Source organism: Caretta caretta, chromosome 6 (genome assembly GCF_965140235.1).
Source record: "Caretta caretta isolate rCarCar2 chromosome 6, rCarCar1.hap1, whole genome shotgun sequence".
Lineage (NCBI taxonomy): Eukaryota > Metazoa > Chordata > Testudines > Cheloniidae > Caretta > Caretta caretta.
In genome coordinates this window covers 30,590,911-30,615,097 of record NC_134211.1, presented here as the reverse complement: position 1 = coordinate 30,615,097, position 24,187 = coordinate 30,590,911, and the positions used below count along the sequence as shown (strand labels likewise).

At 38.5% G+C, this 24,187-nt stretch overlaps 1 protein-coding gene across 7 annotated transcripts in view; it reads left to right on the top strand.

Moving 5' to 3' along the window:
* PDE3B (phosphodiesterase 3B) overlaps positions 1–24,187 on the top strand; it is a 289,237-nt gene that overhangs the window by 228,258 nt on the left and 36,792 nt on the right. For all 7 annotated transcript variants that reach the window (XM_075129383.1, XM_075129384.1, XM_075129382.1 and 4 more), the window contains exons 12-16: positions 331–530; positions 9,657–9,860; positions 11,230–11,391; positions 17,131–17,380; positions 17,750–21,071. In XM_075129383.1, coding sequence (XP_074985484.1) covers positions 331–530; positions 9,657–9,860; positions 11,230–11,391; positions 17,131–17,380; positions 17,750–17,979 — 1,046 coding nt within the window. In that variant the 3' untranslated portion in view covers positions 17,980–21,071. The remainder of the gene's footprint in view (positions 1–330; positions 531–9,656; positions 9,861–11,229; positions 11,392–17,130; positions 17,381–17,749; positions 21,072–24,187) is intronic.

Sequence of the window (24,187 nt, the reverse complement as noted above, 5' to 3'; positions counted from 1 at the left end):
TTTCCTTCTTGAGAAGCTGTATTATGATGATTACATCACTTCACTACACACTAGCCACATCAAAATCTCTTCTGAATTACCTGTTTATGTAGAAACACATAACTGATTGACTGCAATACATCCAAATATTTATATGTTAATAAGCAATTCATTTTAACTATAAAATATTTTAAACAACAAAATTTACTCCAAAAAGCACAAGGATGGTTGTGAATCTTAATATAATTTATAGAATGTGTTTGTATAATGAATTTTAATGTAATTTTGAAAATACTAATGAAAAAGTTATTCCTGAATAACATTGTATTTTGATGCTTTCATTTTTCCTAGATGCAGAGAGTGATATTGCCCCTGGTCGAGTCAGTTATATTTCTTCAAAGAGCTGCTCTATTGTTGATGACAACTATGGATGCATGGCATCAAACATTCCTGCCCTAGAGTTGATGGCTCTGTATGTAGCAGCTGCCATGCATGATTATGATCATCCCGGTCGTACAAATGCTTTTCTAGTGGCTACAAATGCACCTCAGGTAGGAAATGTTTTACTGGAAAGCAAAAATTAAAATTTCTAGCTTTCTGATACATAAGAGAAATAATGAACATAGATTTTACTCTATAAATCTGCTACTTTTTGTGTAGGAGTTGGTTGCCACATTTCACAAGACCATTCTTTTCCCTTAATAGGTGAGCAAGGAAACTGCTTTGGGGTTACCTTTATAACACCTTTTAACTTGAGAAATCCCAAAGTGGTGTGTGGGGGTGTGTATAAAATAATTTTCAAGTAACAAACTTGTAAACAATAAAATAAATGAATGCAACTAAGCAAAGGACATGTTACAGATAGGGCTGGCCTTTGGGACTTGCCAAGCCTATGATTATGGATATTCCAATTTTTTTAAACTTTCCAGTGTCAGTGGTGCTCTTTGCCATGATTTCAAAACAAAACAGCCTAGTCTAGCCTTTTGTGTTGCATAGGTAGCCTTTTAAATGTAAACTGATCAGTAAATTTGAAGAGCAAGCTGGGGAGATGCTAAAAGGAGAACATAACATGAGAGAGAACAAAGATGCCTTGACATCTGAGAATAGAGATGAAAGGAAAGGAGATGCTGCTTTTTAAAGAAACTGAAATGCATAATAAAAGGAAAGAGATGAGAGAGAGAGTAATAAAACAAATAGGAGACAGGAATAATAAAAGGAAATATATTGTGGAAGAAAAAATGGAAGAAAGGAAAAAAGCAATAAACTTCTAAATTAGTTAATTATATTTATTTGTACGTCTTAAATTTTACTTTATTACCCTGGCAAATGTCCTATAGACCTGTTAAGGAGGTGGGATCAGATTGTTATTTTGAGTACTTACTTTGTCCAACAAGAAATTGGAGAAGAACGTTTTGTTTTAGAAAGTAGTTTTTGTTCTAAATGTTTGTTTTTTGACAGGTGAATGCATCCAAAAAATTATCCCCTTTATAACAATCAAATATTTCCTTATTTTTAACTGTTTCATAGAGATGAAAGAAACATGTTATACTACTTAGTTTGCTTTTGAACTATAAACAATACATTATATTTTGATTTATATATGAAGTGATTGTACTCTATGTCAATGTTAATTAAGTAACAAATTCTCTTTTCTGTTATCTGTGTCAGTCCAAATGCCAGGGCATAGTTTTTCTTTGCCAGCACATAGAGACAATACACTGAGTCTTTTTGCTGATGTCATTGCCTCTTATATTAAGAAACTTGATGTCTCCCAGGCTCAACTGTTTAAGTCTTGAACAGATCAAGAAAACAGTATTACAGTATTTGCCATCTTATTGGACAGACACTGATCAAATTTCATACTCTCGCTTTTGGGATCAGGAGCATATTATGTTTAGTAGTGGTAGCCACAGTTCACATGCAAGTCACCTAGGACTTTATGGCATGTTGGTATATATATGGCATATATACTAGGCCACATCTATGTCAGGTCCAGCATAGCTGGTTCCCCTATGGAAAGGGAATGGGACAACTTCTTGTGGATGTTGATAGATATTTCTGCAGTGGGATCTTCCACCTTAGAAAATGTGGACATCCTTCAAGTTGGTTTAAGCAAAAAGAGAGACTCCCAAGTGCCCTATAGGAGATAGGGAATTTGGGACCTTGGCAAGCCAGAGTAGCCCCCCTTCCTCCAGAAAGTTATCTCAAGAGTGTATTTACCTCAGCTTCAGACTTTTCAGACACTCCCCTCTGTGTCTTCGTCCTGCAGTCTGAACATAGTATGATTCAGTTTGTATTCAGGAACTAGATTCTTGGAACAAGTCATATTGTAAAGTTTGGATGGGGTTTTTAGGATGTTATAATTTTGAATTCTTCTTTCAGCGATTGTCTATATGTATTCCACTCTTGGTGTGCAGGTGTAACCCATACACCTTCTGGGTGTGGTGTTCCGTCCCATCTAGTGGCACCGAGACCACTTAGAGAGAGAAAATAAGTCTGTTCTACAGCCTTAGCTAACAGCCAGTTAGCTTTTAGCTCATGCGGAAGAGGTTCATGCACTAAGCTCCAGAGGTCCCAGGTTCGATCCTCCCTGCCGACAACCGGGGTCTTTTGGAGTTACATGGGCACCCTCTGAACCAGAGATCAGAATGTTTCGGCCAACACTGGCCATTTGCCCACGTCTTTGCCATAGCTTCCCTCACACATAGCCCCCTGCCCGAGTGCATAGAAGGATGCAGCAGGGCCAGCCACCTCTCAGTTCCTTCTAAGTGCCCTAGGTTGAGAGATGAAACAATTAGCAGCATCCATACTCTATCCACTTTTCATACTGTAAATTTGTATATCATTACATTTTATATTAGTGTTAGAATTTGGTTTCAGTTGGGTAACTTTTTATATTGCTTTTGGTTACCTGGCATACAGACTTCAGTCTTCGTGACTGATCAGAAACCCCCTGATTTTGAATAACGTCACTCATATGACATCATCATTCCTCTGAATGATGGCCATACTAAAAATGTTTGTTTTGTGTAGGATGGGGCATATTACAAGCAAATCCTCTATTTGTTGCTCATTTTCAAAATGAACACAAAAAGTGAGAAAGGAACAGACTTCCTCCTCTAAAATTGCGCCTGCAGCTACCATGCCTTAGGTGTCTGCCACTTCTACTCTTTCAGCAAAGGCTCTTCTCCAAAATAGTCATCAGGCAAGGGTAGGATTCACTATCACTCCTTAAGGGAACATAAGGAGTGGCCACCTTCTCAGAAAGCCTTCGAAGAAAAGGAGAGAAAAATCTCCTTATCAGGTCTCTGCTAAGGGTAGTTCAAGGCATAAATATAGTCCTGTAAGGACCTGGGACCTAGAACCTGGGTCTGCAGAGCCTGCGGTGGCCAATATTCCCACAATGCCACCGGAACACCCTGCAGAAGCACAGTCAAGGAGTACTGTGGAGAATAGGCACCACAGGAAGTACCATCCATAATACCCAGAAAGACAGTACCCTGCAGCCCTCTCATTGGCCAAGTGCCCCTACTTAACCCCAGGTGTTGTCCCAAGAAGTGTCTGGGCAACCACACAGACCTTGGCCTGTTACTAAACTGGACTTTGCCTCATGTCCTGATCTCTGGTCTCTGACTCCAGCCTGACTTCAACCCCGATTCCTGACTCTTGATTCTAACCTGGTACTACCTCTGCTATCTGGCCTCCGACACCAGCCTGACTCTGATCCTGACTCTTGTTTATGGAATCTGGCATTGCGATTCCTCTAACTCTGGCCCGTTGATTTCCATCCCTGGTGGGCAGACTTCAGCTCAGCTGCGACCACTAAGCAAGACTGCCTACACCCAGTCCCTTACAGGTCCTTCAGCTGACAACCTAAAGCAGATAGGTTTGCACCCTTTGGTAATGTTATCCATACTGAGTCTGCAGTACAGTAACTCCTTGCTTAACGTTATAGTTATGTTCCTGAAAAATGTGACTTTAAGCGAAACGATGTTAAACTAATCCAATTTCCCCAAAAGAATTAATGTAAATGGGGGTATTAGGTTCCAGGGAAATTTTTTTCACCAGACAAAAGACTAGACACACACATACAGAGAGAGAGAGAGAGTATAAGTTTTAAACAAACAATTTAATACTGGTACACAGCGATGATGATTGTGAAGCTTGGTTGAGGTGATGAAGTCAGAGGGTGGGATATTTCCTAGGGAATGCCTTACTGCTAAATGATGAACTAGCAATCAGCTGAGCCCTCAAGGGTTAGCCCATTGTTATTAATGTAGCCTCACACTCTACAGGGCAGCAGAAATGGAGGAAGGGGAGACAGCATGGCAGACAGAGACACACACCGTGTGTGTGTGTGTGAGAGAGAGATGCGCATTGCCCCTTTAAGTATGCTGATCCTATTCTAAACACACTAGCTTTTTAAGTAGGTCAGCAAGTTGAGACAGAAACTGCTGCCAGGAAGCTCCCTCCGTCCTGAGCCCTGTTGTGTGTCCACTCCCTGCTCTATGGAAATGGGGTAAGCGGGGTGCAGGAGTAGGTGGGAGGGGGACACCCTGATATTAGGACCCCTTTTTCTCCTCCCCCCTCCTCCCGCACAGCAAGCAGGAGGCTCTGGGGGCAGCTCCAAGGCAGAAGGCAGGAGCAGCACATGGCAGCACATAACTTTATGGCACCAGGGAATTTAATACTGTCAGATTTCCCAGAGTCCCACACTGGCACAATAGTCATAATACTGCTGTCAGTACTGGGTCGGCTAACAAGTCAGTACAAGGCATTTCTTCTGGTCTATTGTTGAAGGATTCAGGAACAGACCACCCTGGGACTCCTGTTAAAATATCTCCCCCTATGAAGAGGGGATTATTCTTTTTCTTCATCACCCTCAGGTGAAAGTAAAGAGAGTTCTTCTTTGTACTCCCCAGCCTTTTTCACACCTGGTGGGGTTTCTGTGGCTCAGGCAGAAATAAGGAAGACATATGGTGATACTCACATTGGTATACCCCTTCCTGGCCTCCCAAGCAGTTTGCCTGTGATCCACACTCATGGCCATATTGGGTTCTGAAAATCGAAGAAGACTTGTGTCATCTACACAGCCCAGAACAAGGTCACTTTTTTCAGTAGAATCTACCAGACCTCATGCAAATCAGCAGCCTCCTGTTTCTCCTGTTCAGCAGCAGCTCCACTATTCTGAGGAGGAACAGGTTCATCGCACTGATGTTCCTCCTCCTGCAATATCATTGTATTCACCTGATGAGGCTGTAGATTCATCTTCATCAACTCCTCCAGATGACTAAAGAACATTTCAGAAGCTTCCTAAGAGGTTGACTGAAGCACTTGGTGTGTTTCATCTGGCATGTTCTGCATTCTTATCTCTAATCCAGAGCAATTCTATACAGGTCATGGTAGACAACACCGTTATAGTGTTCTATATAAACAGGCAGGGAGGAGCCAGATCATCTCCTCTACGTCAGAAAGTGATCCAGCTGTTGGAATATCCATCATCAAGTACCTGTCACTGCTGTTTATCTACCAGGACTAATGAACACCCTTACAAATGGTTTATTAAGAACTCAATTATTCAACAGATTTTCCAGAAGAAGGGTCACCCAGTCATGGACTTGTTTACCAAAGAAATGGGGGGAGTGCAGGAAAGGAGAAAGCAACACTTTTTGATGAAGAGGGCGTCAAGTCAAGGGTCTCTAGCAGGTGCTTTCCTAATACCATGGTCTCAGGGCCCGATGTATGCTTACCCACCAATTTTTTTTTAATACCGTGTACTCTGAGAAAACTCAAGCAGGATGGAGCAATGTTGATATTAAAAGCACCAGACTGACCCAGATAATTCTGGTTCCCAGAGCTACTGAGGCTGTCGATACAGACTTCAGTAATGCTTCCACTAGTTTCAGATTTGATCTCTGAAGACAATGGAAAGACCCCTCATTCAGGCCCACAATCTTTGCCCCTTGCAGCTTGGATGCTAACTGCTTAACTGATGTTAAGATGCCTTGCTCTAGATATGTCTAGAATATTTTGATAAATAGTATGAAGCACTCCGTTGAGACTTACAATGCCAAATAGAAACAATTCCCAATTTGGGCAAACAACGTTATGTCTCAGCCTTCCTAATGGACATTCCGTTCATTGTGGACTAGCTGTTCTCACTAAAATCATCTGGACTTTCTAATTGGTTCTATGAAAGTTCATCTAGCAGGTATATCTCTGTCATCTTCAAATTCAAAATTGCATAGTATTTTCACACCCTGTGGTGTCTAGGCTTTTGAAGGGGTTTGTGCATGTATTCCCTACAATTAGAGAACCCCCTCATCCTCAAATGGCATCTTAATGTGGTATTAGCAGTGTGATGGGGTCTCCCATTTTAATCATTAGCATGTTTTTTACATCATCTTTCCATGAAAGCATAGTTATTGGTGGCCATTATTTCTGCTTGTCGGGTAGAAGAAATTCAAGCTTTAATGGCAGGTCTACTATACACCATCTTTCATAGAGATAAGGTCTCTCTTAGGCCACATCCAAGATTCCTACGTAAAGTTCCATCTGACTTACATATTAATCAGAACATTCATTTACCTATTTTCTTTCTCAAACCTCATGCTAGTGATTCTGAAAGAAAATTTCATTCTTTTTATTTAGATAGAATCATTTAGTCTCTACTAGGTTATTTATAGTCTGTGCTGAAAGAGTAAAGGGCAAATCAGTTTCTTTCTAGAAACCGTCCAAATGGATTGCAGAACGCATCAGACTGTGTTATTAAATAGTGAAGATTGGTCTCCCAGTAACATTAAAAGCTTACTCCACTAGAGCTCAAGATGGATCTGTAGTTTCCTTCAGAAATGTCCCCATCTCTGAAATTTGTAGAGCACCACCTATGGTTCAATTCATATATTCATAAAACACTGTGTTATTAGGGACGCTTTCAGAGCTGACACTTACTTTGGCAAAGCAATTCTTCAGTCGTTGTTTGTATAGGACTCTGATTATCCACCTCCTAGCATGCGAGCACTAGTTAGGAATCACTAAGAGTGCAATACATATAGGTAATCACTCAAAGAAGAAAAAGCTGTTACTTACTTTGCAGTAGCTGGTGCTCTTCAAGGTGTGTATCTGTGTGGATGTGGATTCCAGTTGGCAAAGGAGCTTGAGAGCTAGTTGGTATTGTTCCACACTTTTATGCCCTTGAAGGAGTGGCAGGTGCAAGGGCAACTGGGATGCAGTCATGGACCAAAGGATTCCAATATCTGGCATAGAGGATGCATTCACACCAAGAGTAGGGACCCATTGTGCTAGGCACTATGCAAACAGAGGAACAGATAATCTCTGTCCTGCAGAGATTACAGCCTAAACTCTTGTTTTTATGAACATGAGAGTATCATCTGAACAAGCTGCACTGGATGCAGCAAAGCTGCTGAAAGATATATGTAAAAAGCATTAAATAATCCAAGATTTACCAAAGAATAAATCAAAACTTGGCTTCTATTTCATTAAGCATGAACATCAGCTTGGGCTCATTTCCTAGGTAAAAGATCAGATACTATTATTTATTTAAGCTCTGAATCAATGTCCATATACTCCTCCAAAATGTGAGATAATAGAAATGATGGTAAACTCAAGGTTGTCTAAATTGTGTGAAAGAAATGGAAATCAACTGGAGAGATTAGTAGTAATTCAGTTTTGCTGTGAGTGATGTCTGTTGGTGGCTTTGTTTGAATATCACCAAGGGAAGAAAATAGAGATATCAGTACAGCAGAGTACACATGACAAAGCCCATATTTACATAAAATTTCAGCTAGAGACAACATATACAGTATATACAAATATAACTGAACCCTGAATAGAATCAAGAGACTAACCAGAAGATATTTGAAGCTAATAAATGACATTCATTTGTTTTCAAGATATTAATTTAATTCAGAATATTTTCATTCCAAATCTTACCATACATCTATGTTGCACACTATTGGTGGTGACATAGAGGGTATGTGTAGTTACATGCCACAGCAAAAAGCAAGCTGTGTCCACGTTGCGGTGCATAGCTTCACATGGCAGTGAAAGGTTCTATTAGGGAAGAGGCAGTGGGGAAATGCTTTGGAAGCTCCCCATTGCCAGAGCCTTTCCCTGCTGCTTCCCGCACAGAAGCCTATCTCTGCTGCCAGAGTCTTTCACTTCAGTGGGGAAAGGCCCAGCAGTGGGGTGGCAGCAGGACATTACCCTGCTAAAAATAGCCATCTAGATGGGGGTGCACTGTTTGGGCATATAGAGCACCATGCAGGGTGCAATATATGTAATCTTAAAGTACCAGATTTTCACAAAATCTACCACTGACTGCATGTCACAAGAAGTAGAGCACCATGCTGCCATCTACAAATTAAGCCACTGCCTTTCTAATAGTTGATATGCCACTGGCCAACAGACTGTTTAAAACTTTTTTTCCCCTTCACCCATTTAACTCCATTGACTGAACATGTTGAGGTAACAAAGCCTTTGTTGAAAACTCAGCATCCCACCCCTTCAGTTAAGTTGTTAGAACTCATTGCACATGCTTGTGGGAACCTTTAGAAACCTTTAGCAAAATTAAGGAAACCTGACTTGATAGGTTTGATATTTCGAAGATAAAATTTTTTTCAAATCTTCTTTATACAATTTACAGAAGTAAATTATGGGGCAAGCCCAAATTTTAAAAAATTGCATTGCATATTACCTTATATCCTTTGCTAATTTAGTTCATATAAATGTGATTCAACTATAGAAACTTTACTTGGTTTTGGGAGAATGATTCTTTGGTCCATACAACAGACTTCACATTGTTAAAATGAATTAATATGTCTAGTTGCTTTCCTATAGAGGGCTTTGGCTTTTTCTTGAACTGTATTTATGTACATGTTATTAATTTAATTAGTTGTGGATTGGTTACAGTTATGCTAGCTCCTTCATTCAAAAATGTAACATTGCCTGTTCAGAATTTGACCACTACACATAAAGCTTGTCTTGCCAGAATATTGATTTCCCCCCCCCCCCTCAGCTAAGCTTCAATTTTAGTAATTGCTGGCTAGGGATTAAGCTAGAGCATAAGCAGATTGTCTGATCATTTTTTTTTTACAAATGGTAGTTATTCTATAAGGAGGCACCAGAGAGGACTATTGTAAACTGGCCAATAATTCATTTAAAAAAGCCAATTAATCAACTTTTCACTTAGGAGTACTGTTTTAAAGGTAAAATAAAAAAATTAGTTAAAATATAAAACCTAAATGTAAATATATTTTAAAAAAATGTTTGCCTTGATATATTAAGCTTTTGTTCTGCATCTTCTTTCACACCCTCCTCCACATCAGGCAGACATATTAGTTTATATTCACTGCAGCAACAAGTGGAGTGACATATGAAGCATATTTTATATTTATATAAATGTTTTTCTTAGTAATAATTTTACAATAATATTTTCAGGAATAAAAATAAGACTGGTCTGATTATTTTCTCCCTGTGCATTTTTTTCCCTTCCCTACAAAGAAGACTTTTGTTCAGTTCAGCCTTCAGAACTAGAATGCAACTTAGTGTTTTAGTTACCACCCATGTTAAACGAAAATGTCATTATTTAGCCTTTACACTTTTCCTCTTTTAATTTTGAATCTTAAATCGCCTGTTCGTTTTTCATTTCTTTGTAGGCTGTGCTCTACAATGACAGATCAGTCCTAGAAAACCATCATGCTGCTTCTGCATGGAATCTCTTTTTATCTCGACCAGAATACAACTTTCTACCTAATCTTGATCATGTGGAATTCAAACGGTTTCGTTTCTTAGTGATCGAAGCAATCCTTGCCACAGATCTCAAGAAACATTTTGATTTCCTTGCTGAATTTAATGCCAAGGTTTGTTACACAAGTTAATGCCTGCGCGTAGCTGCTTATGAGATCATACTATTATCAGCAAAAAGAAAAGGAGTACGTGTGGCACCTTAGAGACTAACCAATTTATTTGAGCATGAGCTTTCGTGAGCTACAGCTCACTTCATCAGTGAAGTTCATCAGCTGTAGCTCACGAAAGCTCATGCTCAAATAAATTGGTTAGTCTCTAAGGTGCCACACGTACTCCTTTTCTTTTTGCGAATACAGACTAACACGGCTGTTCCTCTGAAACCTACTATTATCAGCATTGTTGCTCAATGTTTATTGCTTTTAATAGGTTAAATTTAAAGAACTTTGAACTGTAAATGTCAGCACACCAGTAGGAAGACCTAGCTAAAGCATGTGCTACATAATTGAGGGTACTTACAACCTTTTAAAAATCAAACTGGTGAACATACCCTAAAGTATGAGTATAGAATCCACTCTGACACTTAATACATCCCATTTTTATATTTCCTTTATCAGTAGAAAAAAAAGGAGCACTTGTGGCAGGTTAGAGACTAACAAATTTATTTGAGCATAAGCTTTCGTGAGCTACAGCTCACTTCATCGGATGCCAGTGAAGTCCGATGAAGTGAGCTATAGCTCACGAAAGCTTATGCTCAAATAAATTTGTTAGTCTCTACGGTGCCACAAGTACTCCTTTTCTTTTTGCGAATACAGACTAACACGGCTGCTACTCTGAAATTTATTGGTAGAAACCTTCAAAACTGTTATTCATTAAAGTATTAGTTTTTAAGAATCAGAATATCCTCTGCATGCATGTATTTAATACCCATTACAGTCTCTCTGTTTTGCACATAATAGGAGAAATAAACATCCTAAATTAGCATTCAAACATGAAATAAGGTATCCATTTTCTAGATTTCAACTATAGATTGCCAGTAGATTAAGAAAAGAATTAAACCAGTTCAGTCTATATATATGAAAATCATGATCTTAAGTGGAAAATATCTTTTAAAGATTGAAAAATGGGGAATAAAGATAATATACTAATTACTGTTAGTATTACAGTGCAATAACTGTGCACACTTACTGCAGTACAAACCTATAAAGAAGGGAAACTGATAGCACATAATTACTGCTTTTTCAATTCATTACAGTTTCTTTAAACCTCAAAAAAGTTATCTCCCATCTAGTTATCTGCTTGTGGTAACATCTGTTATCTTCATTTAAAAAAAAAGCTCTTTATGATTACACAAGACAAAATATTACAGAAAAATTAACACAAAAGGGTAATATTCTGCAAAGACTTAAAAATGTAATAAAGTGATATATAGATTTTCTTTACAAGAGTATCCAACATTGTTAAAAAATTATGTTGTTCAAACAGGCCAATGATCTAAACAGTCATGGTATAGAATGGAACAATGAGAATGACCGCCTGCTAGTTTGTCAAATATGTATCAAATTGGCAGATATTAACGGCCCTGCAAAAGTTAGAGATCTGCACCTGAAATGGACAGAAGGCATTGTTAATGAATTCTATGAGCAGGTAGGTATGGAAAGAATTATTTTTAAAAAAATATAACTGGTTGTTGATAAATTATAAATTTGGGGGGTACAAAGCATTTACTATTTGGGGGTTATTCCTTCTGTTACTGCTTTAAATTATTTCGGTTTCTAAAGGATGAATCATGTTGGGTAAGCTTGAGCACCGCCAACCACCAATCCTAACATCTCATGACACTTCCACTCTCTTTGGGGGTCATTTAGCGCTTTTTTTTCCACACTCAAAGTCTATAACAACAGACAAATGGGTGCTGAATATCATCAACCCTGGCTATATGATCGAGTTTGTAATACTACCTCCTCCAAACCTCTCGCCCCCTTTCAGGGACCACTCTCACAACAGTATTCTTGTCCAAGAGGTGAACTCCTTATGACAGCAGGGAGCAATAGAACACGTTCCTCCTCAATATCAAAGAACAGGGTTCTACTCAACTTACTTCCTGATACCCAAGAAAAAAGGTGGTTGGAGACCAATCCTCGATCTCTGCCACCTCATCGCTTTATCCATAAACTCAAGTTTCGTATGGTCACTTTGGCAGCAATAATATCATCCTTAGAGAAAGGCATGTGGTTCATGACACTCAATATGAAATATGCTTACTTCCACGTAGATATTCACACCACCCACAGATGTTTTCTCAGATTTATGGTGGGCAACAACCATTTCCAAAACAGGGTACTTGCCTTTGGGTTAGCTACCGTTCCCAGAGTCTTCACCTAAGTATTTTCCATACTAGCAGCTCACATCAGGTGTTAGATTTTCTGGTTTTTCCGTACCTTGGCAACTGATTCTTGGCTGCCAGTTCCCAACAGGAAGCCCACACATCAGCCTCTCTGTTACTCAGCCACCTTTTTTCACTGGGAGTCAGCATCCACATCAACAAGTGATCCTCAATCCACGCAATCGCTAGATTTCATAAGGGGTACTCTAAACCATGGCACGAGCATACCTGTCCATAGACAGGTTTCAGGCAATGAATATAATAGAATCATAGGGCTGGAAGGGGCCTCAAGACGTCTTCTAGTTCAATCCCCTGCAGTCAAGGCAGGACTAAGTATTATCTAGACCATCCCTGACAGGTGTTTGTCTAACCTGCTCTTAAAAATTTCCAATGACTGAGATTCCAAAACCACCCTAGGCAGTTTATTCCAGTTTTTAACTACCCAGACAGTTAGGAAGTTTTTCCTAATGTCCAACCTAGACCGCCCTGGCTGCAATTTAAGCCCATTGCTTCTTGTCCTATCCTCAGAGGTTAAGAAGAACAATTTTTCTCTCTCCCTCCTTGTAACAGCCTTTATGAACTTGAAAACTGTTATCATGTCCCCCTCAGTCTTCTCTTCTCCAAACTGAACAAACCTAATGTTTTCAGTCTTTCCTCATAGGTCATGTTTTCTAGACCTTTTCTCTTCTCTGGCCTTTCTCCAGTTTGTCCACATCTTTCCTGAAATGTGGTGCCCAGAATTGGCACAGTTGAGGCCTAATCAGCGCGGAGTAAAACGGGAGAATTACTACTTGTGTCTTGTTTATAACACTCCTGATAATCCATCCCAGAATGATGTTTGCTTTTTTTGCAACAGTGTTACACTGTTTACTCATATTTAGCTTGTGGTCCACTATGACCCCCAGATCCCTTTCCACAGTATTCCTTCCTAGGCAGTCATTTCCCATTTTGTATGTATGCAACTGATTGTTCCTTCCTAAGTGGAGTAATTTGTATTTGTCCTTACTGAATTTCATCCTGTTTACTTCAGATCATTTCTTCAGTTTGTCCAGGTTATTTTGAATTTTAATCCTATCCGCCAAAGCACTTGCAACCCCTCCCGGTTTGGTATTGCCCTCAAACTTTATAAATGTACTCTCTATGCCATTATCTAAATCATTGATTAAGATATTGAACAGAACTGGATCCAGAACCGATTTCTGTGGGATCCCACTATTATGGGGATCAGCATGACTGTGAACCACTGATAACTACTCTTTGGAAAACCATTCCCAAACAGTTATGCACCCACTTTAAAGTAGCTCCATCTAGGTTGCAATTCCCTAGTTTGTTTATGAGAAGGTCATGAGAGACAGTATCAAAAGCTTTGCTAAAGTCAAGATATACCATGTCTACCATTTCCTCCCTAACCACATGGCTTGTTATCCTGTCAAAGAAAGCTATTAGGTTGGTTTGACATAATTTGTTCTTGATAAATCCATGCTGACTGTTACTTATCACCTTATTATCTGTGTCTGCAAATTGATTGCTCCATTATTTGCTCCATAATTTTTCTGGGTATTGAAGTTAAGCTGACAGGTCTGTAATCCCCGGGTTGTCCTTATTTCCCTTTTTATAAATCGGCACTATATTTCACCTTTTCCAGTCTTTTGGAATCTCTCCCGTCTTCCATGCGTTTTCAAAGATAATCACCAATGGCTCAAATATCTTCTCAGTCAGCTCCTTGAGTATTCTAGGTTGTATTTCATCAGGCCCTGGTGACTTGAAGACATCTAACTTGTCTAAGTAATTTTTAACTAGTTCTTTCCCTATTTTAGCCTCTGTTCCTACCTCGTTTTCACTGGCATTTCACCACCAACCTTCTTAGTGAAAACCAAAACAAAGAAGTTATTAAGCACCTCTGCCATTTCCACATTTTCTGTTATTGGTTTTCCCCCCTCATTGAGTAATGGGCCTACCCTGTCCTTGGTCTTCCTCTTGCTTCTAATGTATTTGTAGAATGTTTTCTTGTTACCCTTTATGTCTTTAGCTAGTTTGATTTTGTTTTGTGCCTTGGCCTTTCTAATTTTGTCCTTACATGCTTGTGTTTGTTTATATTCATGCTTTGTAATTTGACCTAGTTTCCACTTTTTGTAAGACACTTTTTTGATTTTTAGATCATTGAAGATCTCCTGGTTAAGCCTATCTTTCCTACGCAATGGGATAGTTTGCTTTTGTGCCCTTAATGTCTCCTTTGAAAAACTGCCGTCTTCAATTGTTTTTCTCCTTAGACTTGCTTCCTGTGGGAACTACCAACTCCCTGAGTTTGCTAAAGTCTGCCTTCTTGAAATCCACTGTCTTTATTTTGCTGTTCTCCCTCCTACCATTCATTAGAATCATGAACTCTACCATTTCATGATCACTTTCACCCAAGCAGCCTTCCACTTTCAAGTTCTCAACCAGTTCCTCCCTATTTGTCAAAATCAAATCTAGAACAGCCTCTCCCCTCATCCTCACACCCTCCTCCAACTTAGGTACTGCTTGTCAGTCACCCTCTGTGGAGTACATTGGGGATCATCACTCGAAGAAGAGGAGGTTACCTGTAACTGGAGATTCTTTGGGGTGTGTGGTCCCTATCTGTATTCCACTTTCTGTCCTCCTTCCCCTCTGCTTCGGTCGGATCTGTCAAATTCATGGTTAAAAGGAACTGGAGACTCAGTCAGACTGCCCTACCCTTTATCACCTTGGATAGAAGCACGAGGTGAGCCAGGGCACATACATGGACCAATGGACATTTCTTTCAAAATTCTCCGACTACAGGCACATGGTGTGTATATGTAACCCTCACTGGAATACAGAGGGAACACACATCTCAAAGAACCTCCAGTTACAGGTAAGTAACCTCCTCTTCTCTGATTTCACTCTGAAGTCCACCATTTACCTGTGCATCATCAACACCTCTTCAGGACCTGAGCTCTCATCATCAAATGGAAAGCAAGTGTGCTCTGTATTCAGCACTTCATCTGAGTTAGATGGTAACTCTGCATCATCTTTGCATCAGACTGCATTTCTTCCCTTTCAGATTTTAATCACATATCTGGAGATGTTTACTTGAACAGTTCTGGTGAAGCTATCTGGTACTTGAACCATTCCCTTTGGACTAAAGTCTATAATTTCCACCTGGTGCTCTGCTATATCAAAGCAGTGAGCTCAAAGGGCTTCTTCAGCACCTGTTCTCCAGTGGTTCCTGACATTCTCTAGGTAATTGTCTGGTTTGGGGGAAATGTTCAGCTAATCCACTCCTACGAAGCAAGTAGTAGGAACTGGGCTGCTTTTTAATTTTCTTTTCTTTTTTAATTCTTATCCTTGCTCACAAAGAGTGAGGGAAGGACATCAGCATTCAACTGATGAATGATGAGTCTCAAGCTTCAGTTTATCTGTAGGTCTGCCTTACTAATAAGAGTTTTTAGAAGAGCAGATGATGTGGGGATTCAATTCATTTATTATCTATTAAGTCATTAGGAATTTTATCATTGACTTTGGTGGGAGTAGCATTGCGGCTTTAAGGAGCTAATACAGTGCCTGGCATGGAATCTGAATATTCTGTTGTCTTTTATCCAGGAAAAATTCTATCAGCTGTTAGAGATCATGCAGTTGCAACACACAGGACGAGTGACCCTTCTTATAACCTGGCACTTGAGGAATCCCCCTATGTATTTGTAGGCTCAACCAGCCTGTGCTTGGAGGTGTAGCTACCTTTATTAAGTAACCAGAAATCAGATGGTAATCCCTTGAATCCTATGATGAATATGGGTGGAAAGCCCTTCAGTTTTGCCTCATCCTAATAAGTATGAACAGAAGCTGGATGAAAAGGACATGAAATCTTAATTAGCAGAAGTTCTAAACATGAGCTACTACAAAGTTGTAGCCAACTGTAATTATAATCTCTGGAGTAACATACTTTCTGCTGTTGACCAATTTCTAGAGGCTAACAAGTAGACCTTTTAATTCATAGTCCAAAAAGACATGGAGTTGGTGAAACATGTATTTATAGCCACATAAATTATATTTCAGACTTCAATTCAACAGGTGTTTCATTAACATCAGTGACAGTGTTGCAGAAGCTGCATACCTGGGACCCCGCCCAAAAATACAGAGAAAATTGCTGGATTTTGTCTCTGAGTTCTGCTTGTTTAGCAACAACAAAGATGACATACAGGTCATAATGGAAACCAGTACCCCACAGAACATTCACATGGACTCACCCAACTCTTTACTGCTACGCGGAATCAATTGCAGTACTCCTATCTGCCTCAATAGTCATTTTTCCAGTTCCAGCAGGAAACTTGAAAAATGTAATTGTAAAACTACAAAAATTGGCAAGGTTTTTGGACAGAAGTTAAAGACCCTATTGGCTAGTTTGTGCCATTAGGTATAGTCCTGTGTACAAAAACAATGCTGCTTCAAAAAAGAGCTAAGGGAAGAAACTGTGCCTTAGAGTTACCCGTTTGCCTCTTTGTGGATTGTTCTTTTCTTCAAAATGCAAAATTACAAGAATCTTTCTTTTCTTTTGCAGAGAGTCACAATTCCTTTTCTTCTCTCCCCTGCTTCTCTCCTGGGAGGAAGTAATTTAGTACTATTTTTTATCAGTAGCAGATTATCTTCCCATTTCCTATATACATGAGCTAAGCAATTGGAGTCAAAGATCTGCCCCTCTGTGCCCACCTATACAGGGGGAGAAGCAATGACCCCTCAGAGCCACATCTCCCCATTATGCCAAGAGCAGTGACCCATTGATGCCACACAGGAAAGTGAAGGGAGAATTTACTCCCCCTTATTCTCATGCATGATAGTGCCCAGATTGTCTAGTATCTGTCCATATTTATTAAGTAATCTTAGCTAAAGAGTAGCTTTTCAAAAAATTAATTTCTCTTTAAGAAAAGAAGACACCATCAATTCAGTGTCTAGTCAGTTTTTAAAAACTGAGTTTAAAAGTAATTTTGAATTTCTAAAATTTTCAGGGTGATGAAGAAGCAAGCCTTGGATTACCTATTAGCCCCTTCATGGACCGTTCTTCTCCTCAACTTGCAAAATTACAAGAATCTTTTATTACTCACATAGTTGGCCCCCTTTGTAATTCCTGTGATGCAGCTGGCTTGCTTCCAGGCCAATGGCTTGATGAAGAGGAGGATGATATAGAAAGTGCTGAAGATGAAAATGGAGAAGTATTGGAGAGTGAAGATGAAGAAATGGAAGATGATTTTGGTCAAAGTAAGTTAAGATACGCATAGGATTTTTTAATGGATTTGGTTGAACTTATACATCATAATTATCTATTTTTGCCCATTCACTTTGGCTACTTGTATGAAAGCAGGAATAAAATTATCTCCTGCAATTAATTCTGAATTAAAATTAGAAAGGGTTTTGCAACCTCAGATAGAAGTTACTTAATTCTTCTGATTTCTTTAGGGACTTGATATTAAAGATAGAATGTCAATATTTGCTGTGATGGAGCATCCATTTCTTTCTTGCTATGTTGAGTTTACAGAGTAGCATCTGGGGTTTGATAAACAGAGAATATAATTATCCTGTATTTGATTGTGGCTAGCAAATGAAAAAAGTATGTTTGTAATTTTACAGAACTACAAAGAAAAAAAGGCAGAAGGCGAATATTTTGCCAGCTAATGCACCATCTGAGTGAAAATCACAAAATATGGAAGAATGTGATTGAAGAAGAAGAAAAAAATAAAGCTGAAGGGAGTAAACTGCAGCCAGATAACTCATCCTTACCTCAAACAGATGAAATTCAGGTTATTGAGGAAGCAGATGAAGAAGAGGAACGACAGTTAGGAGAGGAGAAATCATGTTGAGAAGACTTCAGACTGATGTACAGTATAATAGCAGAAAGCATATATTCAGTTTTCACTGTGCTGACTATAGACTAACACAGTTAACATGCAGTTGAAAGGCCTTAATACTGTGAGAGGATTCTTGCTGCTCTAGCAGAATCTCACTCCTATGCACTTTCACCACATGGAATATAAAACTTTATTCAAAGATTGAATATCATATACCATGATGCAAAGTTCTCCCTGCCCTTCTTGGTGTACAAATACCTTGATATAATGCTGCCTTGCTGAATTCAGAGCTCTTATTTTCCATGAGGTACCTCCAGTTCTAAAAAAATTCAGTAACTTCATTTACCAAAGTGGCCAGAACTTTTTGCTTATGTGGAAATGTTGGGTAGATCCTAATAATATTTTGAGATTTGTACTTCATGTTGTTTTTGAACATGAATATAAAAAGGAAGTCTGTGCCTCTATGAAAACCAATATTAATGTTGCAGTACAAGCCTGATTGGGGGTCTATACTCAATGCAATGGTTTACCTAATGCAGTTATCTCAGATTGGTTTAACCATTTGATGACTGTGAAACAAAAGGTAAATTCTAATTTTTGTGGTTAAAAAAAAAAATCCCAGGTGCATCTATTTCTGATGCTTTTTACTGTTGTGCATAATCTGCCATTTTATTTTTGCTGAAAATATTCAGGTTTGCAATGGGTATTCATGACATTGTTGAATACAAGGCTCTCATTATATATTGCCTTGCTGTTCTGTGGTAGAACATAAAAACTGTTCAATTTTAATCATGAAGGGATTTTATTTTTAGTTAATAATGCTATATGTTCCACTCTTACTCAGGATTCATGTTAAAAAACATGTTAATTTACCACACAGCAGATTTTATATAATTTAAAATCCTGCACCAATGTAAGATGTTAATTTTTTGAGGAAAATAAGATCATAATTCATTTATTCTTTGTATGTAAAACTTCAGGAGAATTAAAGTTTGGGTTTTTTTTAAAAAAAGCTATTGTTTCAAAATGGCAAGTGTACATTTTCCCTGCCCTTATAAATACATACCACAACACATAGTGTAAACCACTCATGCTAGAGATAAACAACTGAAAAACTTTTTACTACTGTTTTGAAAGAACATGTATACATTGAATAAAGAATGTATTACAGTGTTGTCATTGGAATGTCACCATCTCCATATGTCCCATATTTTAGTGCACTTTAATCTTTCATTTTCCATAATACACACATCATAATACACACATTTAATCAGATTTACATCCTGGCCAGTACATATAGAATGCAGAACATGACTACTATGTATTTGTAATACCCCACGGCAGTGTAAATACAGTTACTGTATTACAGAATACGTAGGGGTTTAAGTTTTTTAAGTGAGAAGTCTAAACATTCCACAGAAGTTATTATCAGGACAAGTATCATTGTAAGGATAAGTGCAAAGAAACTGCATAAACTAGTTAAGCTGCAAGTATGTAATTTTCTTATGCAAACAGTAAACTACACTCATTTTAAATGAGTACCTTTTAATACCAAACAAGTCTTTACATTCTGCACAGTGAATAAATCCAGACATTTGGTTTTTGTTGATCTTGCAGACTGTATCTACATTTATCTGTGTTTATACCTTCATCTCAGTTGGGTAAAAAAAATGTAATCTTTTAAAGATAAACTTAGTGTAAACCATTGTTACCAAGGATTTTTAATTTAATTTTGTACAGTTGGCCAATCTAAATGACTAGAAATGGGAGCTCTGAGCTGTTTTTGTCTCAGACTCTTGTGTTATTTATTATACAGAGTCAGTGCCAAATTCCCCTGTGACTGCCATCATTGCTACCACCACATCTTTTGTAACACCTAAGCAGTGTTCCCACCAAATATTTCTACCGGTAATAGAATTTAGCAAATATAAGTTGACATTTATTGATTGTGCATTTACATTGTACATTCTGTTCATAGATTTCCAAAAAAATATTTTGATTACTGAGATCAGGAAACAAATGGCGGTAATGACATCATTACTAAAGGCCAGATCAAGTCATATTTGCAAGCATGGCTATAATAAAAAGTGAAGGACGTGGTTTTACTCACCCAACAAAAGGAGGAATCAGAATACTGGCTATGCTGCCATCAGCAATAATAAATGATCAGGTAAGGCAGGCTAGGCTAGTATGAGCATAGCATTCTCACATTTCATTCCATCCTTCAGCTCCCAGTCCACTTCTGGTGTCGGTTCAAGGCCATCAATTAATTACAACCCAGTAACATTTTAATTAATGACCACCAAGACAGCTGTGCTCCTCTGATACAGTGCAGCTCACAAAACCCAGTACAAAGCACATAATAGCTAGATTGTCATTTGAGGGAATCCTAATTATGAAGTGAGGTCCCCATAGGAACTTGGACCAAGGTGGAGGTTACCCACCTTTAGGGAACTCTTCAGATTCTTTTTCTTTGAGAAAGCTTTCCCATCATAATTGCATAGATGTAAAACAAACAAACCTCTAAAATACCAAAAAGACATCAAACCAACTCTCCCCAAATATTTATTTAATCAAACCAGAGTCTCCTCCAACCAGGGAAGAGGAAAGTGCAGATATTTCCATGAAGCTCACTAGGATCCTCACTATGTAAATATTATTTACCTGGGAATCACTTAGCCGCTACTGTGCTGGATGTTGTACAAAACGTAAGATGAAGAACATTTTATAGTGTTATTTCTGTTTAGCAAAGCCTTCATTTTGAACAGATGGGTTCTCTCTCTGTTTGAAGACGGGTATTCTAACCAAACAAATTAACAAGACTCTTTCCTGCCAAGTGGTTTCCCATAGTCTTTCTCTTCACTGAGTTCTCCGTTTTCCTCACTGCCTGCCTTGCATTATGGATGGAACCAGGCTGTAAACTCTGCTCCCTCAGTGGACCCATTTCTTCCTTTGACTGTGGGAGACATCAGGGTATTATGTCGGTGCATCAGACCTAGTAAAAAACAACGAGTGGCATTCTTCTCCAAGCTCCCTTTCCACAGCAGAGCTAGACAGATGAGTCCAGGACTTACGAAGGCAAGAGCAATGCTGCAGTCCTTGAGGTAAGTGCCCACTCAACAAAGCTGCTCCCAGAAATAATTGTTTACCTGGGTAAAACCCTATCTGAGAAGTGTATTTATGTTCCTTGCATTCAACCTTCCTTCTCTAAGAAATTTAATATAAAGGAGATCTCTTATTCTGTCACTTCATCTGAGAAATTGGCAGCCAGGTCCACCAAAAGCAAATAAAAAACTGAGGAAAAATCTTGAGAGGATTGAAACATTTTTGAGATCTTATTCTGAAGAAGGGTCAATTTCTATTTCTTCCCATTTGGAAAATGAGAAAGATATGCCTTCTTGCAGGCATTGCAATCCACAGGGACAAATTTAGACATATTACTTTAGCCCTTTCCAAAACAAACATAAAAGGACTTGGGTGGTGATGGAGAATGATTAGCTGATTCTTCCCCCGATACCACTATTACTACTGTTGGAGTGTTGCCTGGGCCCTGCTGATTGGCTCTGCTACTGAAGTGATTTCAGGAGCAGTGCAAGTGTGTGTGTGGGGCGGGAAGTGTGGTTCATTATCTGCATCCCTCACCAATGCAGGTGGTGTCGGTTACTGTTTTAATGTCCTTTACTCCAGAATAAGTTTTTAATTGGTGAATAATAATTTAGTGTTTGCCTTTGGGATTGCTGTATAATATATTTTTAAAGTGTATAATATTCCATAGCTATGGTACTGAGCTAAAATAAATCTGGTATATTTCAATCTTTTGATACTTAGCATAAAATGTTGCCTGTTTTTGCAGTAACACTTTTTCCTTCTTTGTGGGCATTTAAAGCTATTAGCCTTTTTCAAAGCCTTGAGGAAATATATCCTTACCTCGCCCTTCTCCCCCTCCCCCCGCCCACGCCACCTCTTTGCTATCATACTACTAATACGTAAACAAAAAATACAGGGGGGTATCGTGGTAAAAAAAGAGAGGACATTTCACTGATCTATTAGGAATACACAAAGAGTTTTAGGACCACAGTAATCTGGAAACTTTCATATATCAGTTCCTATCAGAGTCTTCCTTATTTTCTGTGGCCTTAGAGGCTACTCAACTTCCAGAAGTAGTATCTTCCTCTAGACAAACATTCTCCTTCCACAATTATGTTGGCTTTTGGGGGCATGGACTGTCATTTACAATATGTTTTCATAGTGCCTAGTACAATGGGCTTCAAGCTGGTTGGCCACTAGTGTCACCACAATATAAGTGTTTAATAAGGAGAAGTTATTTGGGGGCAATTCAAGACTTAAATTATTCTTTTAAAATTAGGTTAGATTTTATGTTTTCAAAGTTAATTGGTTTTAAAAAACACAGATTGTGCAGAAAGAAATATTAATTAAGCAAAGGAAAAGATAGGAAGGAACCTTTGAAACTCGTTGAATTTTCAATAAATGTTTTTCAGTATAGAAAGAATTCTCAGAAAATATTATTAAAAATGCTCAAATCCAAGATCTAGATTTTGCTGAAGGATTTATCTTGGGTTTGTCTGAAAGACTATGTAGTTCTATGTCACCATGTTTGTATTTAATTAATAGTTTTAATCCTCCTCTTCAGATCTCTAAAAATCTGAATCCCTAATAAAGACTCCTTTTCACTGCTTTTGCTAAACCTGTTTCATACACAATTACTGTCACCTTTAATATCTCCCGTTGACTAGAGAGACTAATTTTCTCTGGAAAAAGAAGGGTAACATAATTAACATCAGCAGCCCTGTTTCCCCATATGGGGTTGATATAACTAGCTACGTCAAAGTAAAAACAGTGCTTTGTCTCCACTAGGGTTGTACACTGAGACAGCTTATCTTCATGTAAAATCACATCTTTTTAAAATGAAGACGTAGCCTTAGATACTCTATTTTTCCAAATTTTTGTAAGTCTGGCATAGTTTGCTTGAAATTCCATGATGTTAACCATATGTTAATCCTACTGGGAACATGTTACTTCAATTCAGCTGACACTGGGCTAGGTGACCTGCAATTCTTATGTGTAGACAAGCTTGGGGAGAAGTCTTGAGTGGAACATTGTTGTTAAGAAACCTAAATCCCAGGAAGTGGATGATTTTTTGATTCTACATAGCATTTTAGAGCACATTGGGAAAGGAAACTTCTTACAGTTGCATTTCAGCAAAGATCAAAATAATTACTTTGAAGTAAATTTTCTTTTTTTAAATCTTAGATGACAACAGATATAGACAGCACATTGTTGTACATGTAATTCGAAAACCTGGACCTTTCCTTATAATATCTAACACATTCCTGAAGACCTAGGAAAATAAGGGAAAACATTTCAGTATGCCACAAAAGCAGCTGCCTAATCTGTGGCATAGATAAGAATCTAGTTTACAGATAATGGTATTAATTGTGGTCATTAGATTATCTGTGTGGCTTTTCTCCTTGGCAGGAGACTCTTCCTCAAAACTAAGGCTCTTGGGCCCTCTCTTTTGCAGGCTATTTTTGGATCTTATTGTAAATGAGGTAGCTGGCCCTAAACCTAAAGCAGTATCATCACCTTCCAACATTTGTGAGAGAGAAAAAGAGTAGAAAAGTCGGTCCATATAACAGAAAAGTACAAAAGTATTCTTTTCCTACCCTCTAAAGCTTTAAGTCCAGAGGGTGCTTTTTCTCCAGGACACAACAGAAGCCAGGGTTCAAATCAACTTTCCAAGAGCAATATGTGACTCTTTTCCACAAACTCTTTGCCGCCTTCAAGGGGGAAGACTGTCTGCATTTAGGAAGGAATAGGAGGATGCAACATCAGACCACTAGATCTTCCAAATAATAGTGCCAAGGCACAAGGTATAACAACTTCTCATATTACCCCAGCTCTCATCTTGTGTTTTTTCCCATGTTCTAGATATCCTGCCAAAAAACTCAAACCCTTGACTCATGTCTCCAGATCAGCCCTATCCTCAGAATCCCTTGCCACCTTTGATGAGTTCAGGCAGAAAATCTATTCTTCTTCATTATCACAAAAGAAGGGTTTGAAATGTATGTGTTTATATAAAAAATTCAAACGGGAATAACTGAGATCAACAATAGCAGATGTGGAATCAGACTCCTTTCTAGCTTTCATGGATCTGAAAGACAAGTATTTGTGAAAACCAATTCAGATAAAATATCAGAAA